The sequence below is a fragment of the Triplophysa rosa genome, linkage group LG3, assembly GCF_024868665.1.
Source record: "Triplophysa rosa linkage group LG3, Trosa_1v2, whole genome shotgun sequence".
NCBI classification, from domain to species: domain Eukaryota; kingdom Metazoa; phylum Chordata; class Actinopteri; order Cypriniformes; family Nemacheilidae; genus Triplophysa; species Triplophysa rosa.
In genome coordinates, this window is record NC_079892.1 from 6141769 (window position 1) to 6155373 (window position 13605).

The window sequence follows — 13605 nt, forward strand, 5'->3', positions numbered from 1 at the left end:
CAGAATCAGAATCAGAATCAGAAGAGCTTTATTGCCAAGTGTGCTTGCACACACAAGGAATTTTCTTTGGTGTTGGAAGCTTCTAGTACAGACATTCAACACAATGACAATACAATATAATACGATTTACAGTCTAAAAGATTCTAAATTGTGCATATATAAAATAAAGACTATTTTACAGAAAATGGGGGATAATAACATATAAGAGACATTGTACAGGGTAGTATTGAAGATCCAAACCTGGGTTTTAAAGTGAAAGTGAAGAACGGTCGGTGTCATCACTATAGCAATCAATTCATACGTGTCCTTTTTAGTGGAGTACACTTTTATCTTAGTACTTATGTGATCGTTTAGTAAGAAGAATATACACATTCTGTGCTTAAATAGAGTGTTTGAATAGCTGTATAGCAGTTAAAATAGTAACAATAACGTTTCATGTTATTTTTATGAATAACCTTGCTATACATTGTAATCTGGTGAATGCCACTTTGGTGAATTAAAGTCCCAATGTCCTGAAAATCTGTACATTGTTCCATTGTCCCCCTAATGTGAATACATACATGCAAACTGTGTGTGTGTGTGTGTGTGTGTGTGTGTCCCCCTGTACCCCCACTTTGTGGCATGCACAACATTTACACCTGTTAAAAAAATGTTAGTGATTTTTTTCACTACATCAAAACCTGAAATGTAACATTACAACAGAAAGCAGGTGCCCCTTAACTACAGTAGGCCTAATTGTTAAAAATGCTTGATGAAAATAGTTTTTTTTGTGTGTGTTCTATTCTACAAAAGTGTCATGTTAATGTGTAATTCTTGTAAAATAGTATATTGTAAATTGCTGAGTTTTATTCTTATAAAATCTTTTAATATATAAATCTTTTAATGAGTGGATTCTTGCGTGTGGGTAGGTGGGCTGATGGGGGGGCACCTCTGGGGCTGTTGCTCAGGGGCACCATGAGGTCTTAATATGCCTCTGGTGTTTCTCCTCATCCGGCCTCAACAGACTGAGAAACAAACTTCATTTCAATATGATTTATTTTACTCGACAAAGCACGTGTTTTTTCTATAAAGAAACTCCGTTCGATGTGGATGGAGCGTATTATAACCTAAATATCCAGTGCTTTTGTGTTGCATATAATGTATACGTTCTGCACAGTTAGCCGACGGTGTGTGAACAATGTTTTTATTTCATTTCAAGTTTCGTTGTAATTGAGAATCCGTAAATGTGCATTAAACAGCCTAATCAGTTGCCTTTTATTTTCGTTTGACAATTTAGCTTAAGATGGCTATACGTAGGCTATAGGCTATCCTTTTATCATGAAGGGAAAAACGTTTCGTTGTAATTGCACCTTTGCTGCTCGTTGCTCTGTATTTACCAATAAATAAGTTATAAAAACAGGCCTATATTTTCCTTTAAAATGCCGTTTTTGTCATAAAAAAAATCTATATAATAATAACCAACAATAGCTTTTTTTGTCAGCATTTCCCTTATTGTTTCTGTATGTGAACAGTCTCCATCATTTTTAGATTTTTGATCGTCAAAAGCTTATAGCTGTTTTATACTGAATGCATCAGCATGTACAGTCTATATGTAAATAGAAAAACAAACAGTTTCGTATGGGAAATAATTTTTAATCAATAAAAACATACTCACAACAGCCACTGTACAGTAAGCAGACTTAGCCGCAGCTGTTACATGCATTAAGGCCTTACACCGGTTGGCTTGTTAATAAGCGTTTCTTGTCATTTAATCAGTTGTCAGCAAGAGGGTAGTGTTCCGACATTTAAAAACATGACCCAATAAAACAATTCAAAAGGAACGAAGAATATGGTCGGACCGCGGAGTCGAACTCCTGTCGTTAAAAGCGAGACTGTGTGCTGCTGCCAGCACGCGGTCCACTCCGCTACCGAGGCTGACAACTTACAAATATGAACGTACACAGAGTCATGAACGTACACACTCTCAAAAAGATGCCGTTTGTGCACCTATGATAAACGAAAAGGAGGAAAAACGTGCCCAATGGAAAAATATCACACAATGAAAGTCTAAACATGATTCGCAATAAAGTTAAAAACAGGAAACGTTATTCAGATCGACATTCTACTACACAGGTCTTTCTGTTCATTGGAGGGGCTGGACTGTGTAGAAAAGGCGCTGCTGATTTTAATATTATAGAAAACGCCGCATTTTAGGCGTCTTTGATACACGGAAGCGCCGTCTGCATGACCTGCCTTCCGTTTCCATCATACACCTTCCGTTTTCACTATACTCTCTCACACATACATACATTCTTCTCTTACATACATATATTTTCTTCTTACATACATTTATAATTTTTAATACTAAATGTATACTTTGAATACGTTTACATAAGAGCAAAATGTATAAATGTGTGCGTAAAAATATATGAATATAAGAGAAAAACGTTAGAATGTGCGCGTTAAAATATGTGAGCACAAGAGGAAAAATGTATGTGTTGGAAGGAGAATGTGAGTGTGTGAAAGGAGAATGTGAGTGTGTGAGAGGAAAAATGTACGTGTGTGAGAGGAAAAATGTACGTGTGTGAGAGGGAAAATGTATGTGTGTGAGAGGGAAAATGTACGTGTGTGAGAGGGAAAATGTATGTGTGTGAAAGGAGAATGTGAGTGTGTGAGAGGAGAATGTGTGTGTGTGAGAGTGCTAGAATGAATTTCGGCTTGTTCGGCCCCTCATACAAGTCAATGGGTACCCCTGTTGTCATACAGGTTTAAAATGACAGAGGGTGAGTAAACAATGTCAGAATTTTTATTTTTGGGTGAACCATTCCTTTTAAATATAAGTATGTGTAGTAAATGTAGGGCTGTTCGATTCAGAATTTTTTGGAGTCGATTCCAATTTCTGGTTTGGGAATCGAAAGAATCGATTTCAAGAATCGATTCCTAGCTGCTGTTTTCGATTCCTGCTCAATTCCCTGTTTTACTACAGATTTTTATTTATTATTTAAAAAATTACACATTTTTAATGCAATACAATTTTCAAAGCTGTCACTTTTTACATTTATTAATTGCTTATTGTTTTTATAATGAAAACCTTAACCAGATATGTCGATCTTGTCCTGCATTTCCAATGTATCATTAATAATATAATTAATAATCTAATTCAGTAGCTGTTTTCAAAAATAAAGCAGAGGTCTACTATTTTTAAAGTTATTCAGCAATGTACACAAAAATACTTGAGGAATATAGATAGACAAACCGATGATCAGTAAATTGTATTAAAAATATGTAAGAACTATGTAAGAACAAACAAAGCTTTTTCTTTGATGCATGCAGAATATTTTGTGTCATTCCACAGCTCTAGACTTCATCCATCAGTTTTTTCTGAAGTCTGCACTGTTTAAGACAAGAAACTAGTGTGATTTAGTTGACCAATGACATCAGCTAAGGGGCGGGGCTTGTGCTATGAAGGCTCTTAAAGAGGAATCGACTCTCGATTCTCAACGCCTTGGACTCAAGGAATCGATTCTTTTTGGAATCGATTCCCAGCCATAAGTAAATGTATCTCATGTCCATCAGGCAAATATTTCATATATTGACATTGACTGGACTCACATATTTACCAATAGTGCACTTAATTATGGAAAGAAAAAACATAATTTAGATCGTTTTAGATCAGATTTGGTGCTATAGTGAGTTTTACATTAGCTTATCGTTATTACGTATTGCATATATTAGTACGTAATGTCACATTGCTGTAAAACTGCATAAAAATCTAGTTCGTAAATTTGAGTTTGTCTTAACATAATAAATCATTGTTAATTAGTCATTGTTAAACTATAACATGCGAATGTTATGTTACGCAATAATGTTGCTTTGAACTCGATGCAAGCAAATAATGTCTAATTAATTCCCATGGACAAAGAATGCACTGCATCATTTATTAACATAGCCAGAGCTGGATAATATTTCCACGTTGAGCAGTAAGAAAACAGTATATCACCCAGCATACATTGACATGACTGTAAAAGGACTTAAGTAGGTGTCTGTGTGTTTATCTGCCAACTTTTTAGCGCTAAAGTGCATGTGGGTGCAATTTCCTTTCCACACTGTTAGATTTTAATTGGTTGTACCCTTCAAGCGAAAGTCGACAAATGGCTTGTGCTTCTTGAGTTCTGTCTCGGTGGCTGGTGATTGTAAAGGTCGGTGACAAAACCTACACTGACAGCCCTGATGAATGACGGGGCCGTCTGAGCCAGTCACAGGGGAGAGAGACCAACACGTTATTGCAAACGACATTTAGCGTTCTGCGTTCTTTATATTCAACTAGCATGCTTACATCGATGGTTGTATATACACACCTTTAGATAAATATAAATATGTCATTCATAGACTGGTTGACATGGAAATTGAACCCATACAGATAGGGGTAGTGTTCGATGGTCCTGTCAATTTTGTTGCATTGTGCTGTAAAAAAATCCAGAAGAAATTCACATTTCAAGCCAAGAAATCCCATTGGAATTTCTTAAAGGTTTGATGGTTTTTAATTTAAGAGTAAATGATGATCTGTGGTGGTGTCAGGGCTAGCATAAATGACTCATAATAAATGCAGTGAACTGAAAGAAGAGTCATTCATCACCTTATTGTAATTAATATAATACTTCTAAAGATAGATGTGTTCATACATTTCTTTTTAAAAAGTATAGCAACCTGAAAATTTAGTATGACTGTATGTACTCCACTGTAAGTTATATTGCTGAATGTCTCTTCAAGTAGTGTCAACCACAGACTTTAATTCACTCATAAATGGAAAACTACTCTATAGATGGACCCCATGGTGAATTAGCCTAGAAATAAACTTCATGGCTGAACAGCTTTTTTTCCGGTGGTGGAGAAATTATACACATAGTTTTACAGTATAAGTGATGAGCATAACTTTAAAACATTGCATAAATGTTGTTATGAGCAGGTGGTATTACAGTGGTGGATTTTATTCAATACTGCCTTTATTCCAGACACCTACAGTACACATGAGATACCAGGCGACAGACTCAACTGCAGGAGAAACAGAAGTTTATTAACACTGTAGAATAAATAAGACAGTCAATAGTGACACCACCAGTAGCACGGGGATCAGCAGGCACCCTCGTACGTGAGAGAACTCGAACCACAGAAGTCCTGGAGTGGGGAGAATACTCGACCCAGCGACACACGATGTGTAAGAATCAATAGTCCAACCCCGTCCGGGGAAATCCAGTGTCTGGAGGGTGAAGTCTGGTGATGATGGGTGAGCGAGTCCGGGACGCCAATGGGTACTGAGGAGAGGGCAGAGAAAATGAGCAAGAGCGGGCAAAGGCTAACTGAGAAGGGTACCGGAGGGAAAGCAAGACTAGGCTAAGGCTATGGAAGACTAAGGCCCAATCCCAATTCTACCCCTTACCCCTACACTTTCCCCTACCCCTCCGTTTGGCGCGTTCACGTGAAGGGGTAGTGGTGTCTCAATTCTCTTTTGGTTGGATGGCTAGGGGTAAGGGGAAGGGCCAGATAGCCCTTCAAATGAAGATTTTTCGGGACCTCACTTCAAACGAAGGGCTAAGAGAAATTTCCAACATGGCCGCTCACTCGAGCAAGCAGACCCATAAATGTAAGTAATTTTTGCCATTAATAAGGATTTTTATGACAATTTTTCCTTTTATGTATGTTACATTCAATCTTGTGTTAGTATTTACGGTGATGTTCTTTTAACGTTTGCAAAAAAATCGCTAAAGTTTGCTAGCGGACAGCAGTGATTGCACGATACTAGAAAATATATTTTTATGTCATATACCCGGTGCATCGGCACATGTCCTCTGACGTGACGAGCTAGCAACGACGTATATGATGACGTATAACAGTGTAGTAGTGGTGTCCCATTTCTTAGCGGAAAATTTGTAGCCCTTTCCCTTGCCACTTTGTTTCAAGAGGCAAGGGGAAGGGGCGAGGGGTAGGCGAAGGGGTAGAAAATAGAATTGGGATTGGGCCTAAGAGAACTGCAAAAATAAACAAGGCTATAACTGAGACTACGACTATGACTACGACTATGACTATGACAAAGACTTAGAGAGCAGGTAATATACACTGGCCAAAAGGCAGTACGAGAAGTCAAAGCTGGTTTGACACAGGACAGGAGGACAAGAGGAACTAAATAGGGAAACCAAACGAGTTACAGGTGAACGGGATGAGGAATAATGGATAAACTAATGGTCGGGGTAATCTACAGATGAACAGTGTGGTGAGGGGAAAGCCTGGCGGGGAGACACGAGGGAGGAGCAAATGACTTAGACACCGAGTGCATGGCGAACTGTCAAAACAACGAGCACATGCGCTCGACAAAAAACAACATACACAGTGCTAGGTTCAACCAGGATGTGACCGGGATCACGACAGTTGGGCATTATGAGGTTGAGCATGGAAAGGTCAGTTTTATTATTTAACAACTTTCATAGGGCAAAACGCACAGGGAATGTGATAAGATCTACTAATTAATCTTCAGACGTCTTGTCTCGTCTCATTTTCGAATGCCATGATTTAGTCTTTTGTAGAGTGCTGTTTGTCAGATATCTAACCTTTTACTATCTTACCTCTTTACTTACGTGACTGCCTTCTTTACAGTGTTGATTCTCAATTTTTTATATGTCTATCTGTCACTGTCTAATATTTGCTTTTTCACCCTTAAATGAATGGTGCGAATACGTGTTTTTCTGTGTCTTTGGTGTGTTATAAGTTGCCCATGCATGTATTAGACACGTAAAATTGCAAAAATGAAAGTGTTCATTCTGTCTAAAAGCGAATGCTCACACAGACCTGCCTAAAAAGCCTCGTGTGACCACACCTCCACTAATCTACGTCAGTTCGTGGTATGATTTGACTAAGACCGCCCAAATGAATATTCAAGTAAGGTGGGCGTACCTGTCAGTACAATTGCTTTGGAACCTGATGTTCCAAATATGGCAAGAAGCGTTACATTTCCGTCACACGTTTGCAGTATTCGACCAATCACTATGCACTGGTTAACTGGCCAATCATAGCACACCTCGCGTTTCAGAGAGGCGGGGCAAAGAGGAGATAAAAACATGCACGGTATGTGGAAAATACAGCGCTTTCGAACCTTAAATCGTGTATACAGATTGCATTACATCTAAAACAAACGATAATATTCGTTTTAGCCGTGTCATATGACCCCTTTAAACACTAGAACATTTTTGCAACACAATGACATGACAATTTTTGGCTATTTTAAGAGATGGCTAATTCGTATTTGTAAAATCATTCATAGATAGATCTGCTTTCTCACCAGGGATGCCATTAGGGGTGGGGCTTCATTTTTTATTTTCTCTAATAATTATACATTTTTGGATCTTACAAATTCATACAAAATCACCACACTGTTGCTTAAACACTTCATATCTTTTATATTCAACATCCATTATAATAAATATATTTAAAGTTAAATGTGGCTTATTTGTTCGTTTGCCCCATATTATTATTAAACATTATTGCATGACAAGGTATTTTTAATTTTCTGGAGGTGTGTTCCAGTTATCTCAAGAAGAGCCAAAAGATGAAGTAGAAATATTAAAATGACGTGATATACAGTCTGACATTTCAGTGCACCCCTGCGCTTAAAGTCATCCGGAGACATAAGATAAACACCCTCAGTCTTGTCAAGGACGGTTCAGCAACATTCAGTGAACCTAGTGACATCACAAATGGCTACAGAGAACATTTTATATTGTGAGAAGAGGCGAAATAGTTGTATCTGAATAAGCAGGGAAAACAGACAAATATTATTGTCTTGAAGTCAACATTTAACCAATATTGACCCTAATAAATTATCTTAATACACACGGTTGGTTTGACTGTGAAGGATTTACTTGTGCACCTCATTTCAAATGTCTTGGTAATCTTTCATCAAAATGTTATCAAAACATTCTAAATGAGGTATGTTTTTTATGACAAAGCATGTGATTAAAAGACGTTCAGTTGATTGACATTCAGTTGAAATGTTGATTCCTGCAGGTTAATGTGATATACAGATGTTGCTATTGAGTATTCCCTTATTATAAACGTTACAATTATGTGTAGTCTGCTCTGAAAAATGACGCTTTTCTTGTCATCTTTTTCAGTGTTAGGTGAGTTTTGCCTCTGTTTGTGCAGTGTCATTTCAGTGTTTCAGTCAATGCTCCCAACCGTAAATGAAGTCTCGTCTGTTATGTATATCTGTACATTCTGAGATGAAAGATGTTGCTGGGCTTTAAGCTTATTAAGAAATCTGTTGTTAAAGCAACAATTTGTAGTTTTTGACCTTAAAATAATGTCTCTAAAATGATTTCAGTGGTTGAACAACTCTTAACCGGACAAATTCTACTGCCGCTGCTACCTGAGCAGCCTCATAGCGGCCACAACCACACTCTGTAAGTTCTGTGTTCGGGTCGGTACACATAGCCCCGCCCATCCCCTGCCTGCGGAAGAGTGCGAAATGGTTTCCAAACAATGTTTCTGCATTCGCCGGTTAGATCAGCTTACTTGAACAAATTCACGTGTGTTGCGCTGCCCACGGGGAAGCTTATACAGCGATATTATTTACAATACTGGTAACAGACAATTGCGCTTATCAACCACATGGGGGAACCCGTGAGCAAAAGTTCTATAATGCTGCTTTAAGAAGTGTATTGTTTTCAAGCAAAATGAAATAAAATTTCAAGAGATTTTTTTCAAGGAATTAAACATTTTATTTTATTTATTTTGTGAGACCCTTTATGGTTCTCGATGGAGATTTTTTAAAGTGAAGATTCACTGTCTTTGCATTGTGTTTGCTATTTAATTTATGACGGATATTTACTCTCCCTCTATACAGTGTTGATCATGCCGCGGAGCCCCATGTCCAGCGAGGAGGAAATGGCTCAGAGTTTCTCTGACTCGGCGAGTTCAGATTCCGACAGCTCCAGAGACGAGTCTCCCAGGCTGGATCGACCTACCGGTGGCCGACTGGACAACAACCTGAGAGACACGCTGCTGATCTGTGTTGTCATCCCTGACCTGCAACAGTCTGTGCGTTTACACACGCAAACACACACACACGCACACACACACAGTCGGGTTTCCATGTTTTATGGGGATATTCCATAGACGCGATGGTTTTTATACTGTACAAACTGTATATCATATTCCCTACCCCTAACCCACCCCCTAACCCTAAAAGTCACACACAACTGTCTGCTCTTTTAGATTTTCAAAAAAGTTAATTCTGTATGATTTATAAGCTTGTTTCCTCATGGGGACAAAAAATGTCCCCACAAGGACAAGGATTTTGGATATTGCCATCTTTGTGGGGACATTTTGTCCCCATACCGTAGGGTTTACCCTTCCCACACACACGCACACACACACACACACGCGCACACACACACACACACTGGTATTTAGCCCGAGGCTGCTGGGCCATGTGGATTTCTCTAAATGATATTATTACAGTAAATTGCTTCCCTTTTACAGTTTTAGTCTTCTCGTGAGAGCTGTTTGGGTTTTAGTGGATTAAAAAAATGGAATGTATGCAGCTGGGGAAGAGCATCGTTTGACCTAGTTAACACAAAAAATGACATTGTCATGCTTCAAATGAAAGACGTTTTATATCAACGTGATGTAGAGACATTTTTAACACAGGTTGGAAGTTGTCAAGTTAGTAGTTTACTGGATAAAGCACTTTATCTATAACATTATTGGTGGAGCACAGGGAAAAAACCTTTATTTTTGTTTTAGTAATGCAATCTTATCTGTAATTTTGCGAGTCAATCAATGCCATTTAATGGCCAAAGCATCATCTGTGTTTTCATGAATCTTCTGTTGTTTTCCTGCGAGTGTACATTATAGCACACAATTGTTTTCCTTTGTTAATCTGCACACCTGCTTTGGCCTGATAGAGTATATATCTGTCTCTCTCTCTCTCACTGTCTCCCTCTCTGTACATCCCTGTTCCGTGGCTTTGCCAGAAATCCATGAGGTTCAATTCTGATGCCACAGTATGGGTTGCCAAGCAACAGATCCTGTGTACGCTCACACAGAGTCTGAGGGATGTGCTGAACTATGGGCTGTTCCAGCCTGCGGTGGATGGGAGAGAGAGCGGTTTCCTGGAGGAGGAAAGACCCCTGAGAGATTATCCGCTGCCCACCAACAAGGGCGTTCCTACCCTTGAGGTAATGTGTCGCCCAAGTCTGTGAATCTGATGACCTGCATCCTAAACTGTGATACAAAACCTTCTGTTACTAATAGTAGCTATTTTGTATTACTTTTAGTGTTAGTGTTTTAGTATGTTGCTCATTGTTGTGTTTCTGTGAAAGGAATTTGATTATTGATTATTTTGATGTTTCTGTAACTACTGCATTTTAAATTTCTTCTGTGGAACACTAAGGAAGTTAGTTCTGTTCTTTTGCATCTAATGAAAGCATATTGTGTCCAGCTCTCCAAAAACAGTGTGTGAGGAACAGAAGTTGCTGAGTTGCTATACACTAATGTTCCACAAAAGCTCTTAAAGCGGTAGTTCACCCCAAAACAAAAATGATTTGATAATTTACTCATTCTCATGTCATTCCAAACCTGTGTGACTTTATTTCTGTAGCAGAACACAAAAGAAGATATTTTGAAGAATGTTGGTAACAACAAGCCCCCATTGACTTCCTTTGTATGGACACAAAACCACCGAGACATTTCTCAAAATATCTTCTTTTGTTTCACAGAAGAAAAAGTCATAAACAGGTTTTAAACAATATAACGGTGAATGAATGTTATTTTAGAAATTTAGAAAACAAATTTTGTGATGCTTTTATGGCATTATTTTTTATTTCTTAAAAGCCCCTGGTCAATATGCTTTCTTTGTATGCAAAAGCATCGAGAACATTTAAAAACATTTTTTGTAGATTAGTTACATAGGTCACTAAACGATGGTCAAGAAATTGAAATCAAAATTATATGCAATATAACAAACATGGTACCCTCACCATGGCGATGTACATGTACATATTTGTTAAATATCATAATGTTAAGGGTGACAGAATGGGTTTGACAGCTATGTATACCAATACAGTGCTATAAGATCTTCTTTAAGATGTGTTTCCTTACCCGAGCATTCTCAGATCTCTGTGTGAAAGACTGATGTCAGGCTGCTGTAACACAACCTTTGTACTTCTGTATGTTCATTCAAGCCTCAATCTCTGATATAATCATGGCAGTATCAACACATCAGCCAAACAAAAAGAGCTGCAAACAGACTACTATGAAACACACGTTAATATCTTTTCATTTGTTCCGGTGTGCTGAAATTTAATCCTATCAGATTGTCGTACCAGGCACGCAATATTGCGTAATTTTTTATCTGTTTATTTTATACTGCTACGACAATCTGATTTGCGTTGGAAAATCATCTTACATATTTATTTAATAGCGGAAAGAAGATGTCATTGCCTGGTACCATTGGTTTTTTTTGGCCTGAGCCAGCATTAGATAAAATTGTTAAATATATTACACGTAAAAATGTAAGACAATAGTAACTGACCAATTAAATAACAAAAGCATTGGACATTTTCACATTTCTTAGTTTCCTCTCCGATTTAATTCCCAGTTCCGTTATAAGAGCAGAGTGTACCAGCAGCCAAACGTCAACGAAAAGCAGATCGAGAAACTCCACACGCAGGTGAGTATTATTTCAATTTCAACTGACATATGTAGATTAGCCTACTATGCATATTTGTTCAAAACGTGTCTATTTTTTGACACCCAGCTGGTGGTTAACTTGTTTTCCGTTATGATAATGGACTATTTTACATACATATCAAATGAAAGCCATTTGCTTAATTGCGAGCGAGAGAGGATGTCTCGCGACAGCGACAGTTAAAACAGGAGACGAAACATTAAGAATCGCGGAATCTTGCTTTTTATACTCGCTAGGAATGAATATCTAACGCTCAACAATTTTAGGCCGTCCTGATAAATAATGCAGCAGACCGGCACATTTGCATATATTTTGGACCTAGCAGAGCTTCTGGAGACGGTCATAGATGTTGATGTTTTCACGCTTTAGCCAGTTTTCGCACCGCCGTAGCGTTTTTGTACATCGTTTGTGGACGCTCGGTGACCCCCCATCCATCCCTCCCAGGAGCAACCCCGAAGCTCTGAAGTGAGTTTTAATTGCCGACTTCTTCCAGCACTGTGTGTCCTATGCTGAGCTCTGTGTCTTTGAGTTTATTGCGTAGCCTATTTATCTTCTGTCCTTGCTCTGCTTCCCTCAGCATTTAAATCGCTCTCTTTCTCATTGCTTTGAGCTCTCAAGCTCCCTTAATAAGTTATTATATTAGAGCTTCGTAAGTCACCTGGGTTTGAAGGGTGACGCAAAAGCAGCCTTTGCATACGCGATTGTTTCGTAAGCCGTGTGTCTGCTGAATAGATTCCGGTGGAATTCCGATGCATTATAAATGCGGGGAGGTAGTAGGACGAATGTTCGGAGGAACTGCATTTTTTTTACTCTCTGGCTTCACTTAAAAAATGAAAACGTGCAATTGTAACCTTCTTTCATAATTTACTTGTTGGTAAATTAATAGGACGAAATAGGAAATAGAAGCTATTTCTACTTGACACCTTGGTATTACCTATAATGTACTCATGATGAGTTATTCTGGAGAATATTCTTGACTTTTCATTTTTACTTTTTAATAGAAAGACATTGGTCTAGATATTGCAACATTTTAGAGGTGATGTTTTTTTTACAATGGCCTTGAACACGGTACATGACATCTCTATTTTGTAGTTAACTTAATGGGTTTAAAACCATTCGCTGGTGTTGTAGTGTGAATTATTGAACGCTAGCATTGGTTAAATGGGATCCAAAAGTTAAATAATGCAAACACCTAGTACGTTGAGGTAATAATGCATGCCACTTATAACACGGTAGAGACGTCTTCCATGTGTGTGTTGTGCATTAGTTTATGACATGTCTTGATCTGTGTTTGTTATGCGCCATAGCTTCCCAATGGTCTCTCTCTCTCTCTCTCTCTCTGATGTATCTGTATTGGGAGCTGCTCTCCTATCTATTTTTATCCAGCCTTGTATCGCTGCATGTGTGTCCCAGAGTTCTCAACATGAGGAAGTTCGTTGAGACCCTTCACACTCTTGTCAGACAATTGCTTCTGTCGTCGTCATCACTTTTTTCTGGCCCCTCACTTCTCAATCACCTGTCATTGTTTCGAGTTTAACCTCATCTGTTCTCTCTCTCATACTCATTTTCATCTTTTGCTCATACTCATTTTTGTAGGTCAACCTGAGAAAATTTATGGAATACATCCAACATCATCAGGTGGACAAAGTCACCAAGCTGTTGGAGAGAGGGTTGGACCCCAACTATCAGGACTCGGAAACTGGTGGTAGGGGATCTGAGAAACTCAAAAAAAGTTACTCAAGTATTATTTCCAAAACACAGACCCCAAAAATTCATGGAAAAGTTGATATAAATCATTTTATTTATTGGATGTTCAAATGCGTTGGGCTCATTCATACATATAATTAAAAACAAGTTTGTTTGTAAATTGAAATGTAATACCTTGC

General features: G+C 38.3%; 1 protein-coding gene across 1 annotated transcript in view; it reads left to right on the forward strand.

Annotated features, from left to right (window-relative positions):
• shank2b (SH3 and multiple ankyrin repeat domains 2b) overlaps window positions 1-13605 on the forward strand; it is an 85512-nt gene that overhangs the window by 8744 nt on the left and 63163 nt on the right. Inside the window, exons 2-5 of the mRNA XM_057329254.1 lie at window positions 8873-9066; window positions 10005-10208; window positions 11630-11701; window positions 13316-13424. Coding sequence (XP_057185237.1) covers window positions 8881-9066; window positions 10005-10208; window positions 11630-11701; window positions 13316-13424 — 571 coding nt within the window. The 5' untranslated portion in view covers window positions 8873-8880. The remainder of the gene's footprint in view (window positions 1-8872; window positions 9067-10004; window positions 10209-11629; window positions 11702-13315; window positions 13425-13605) is intronic.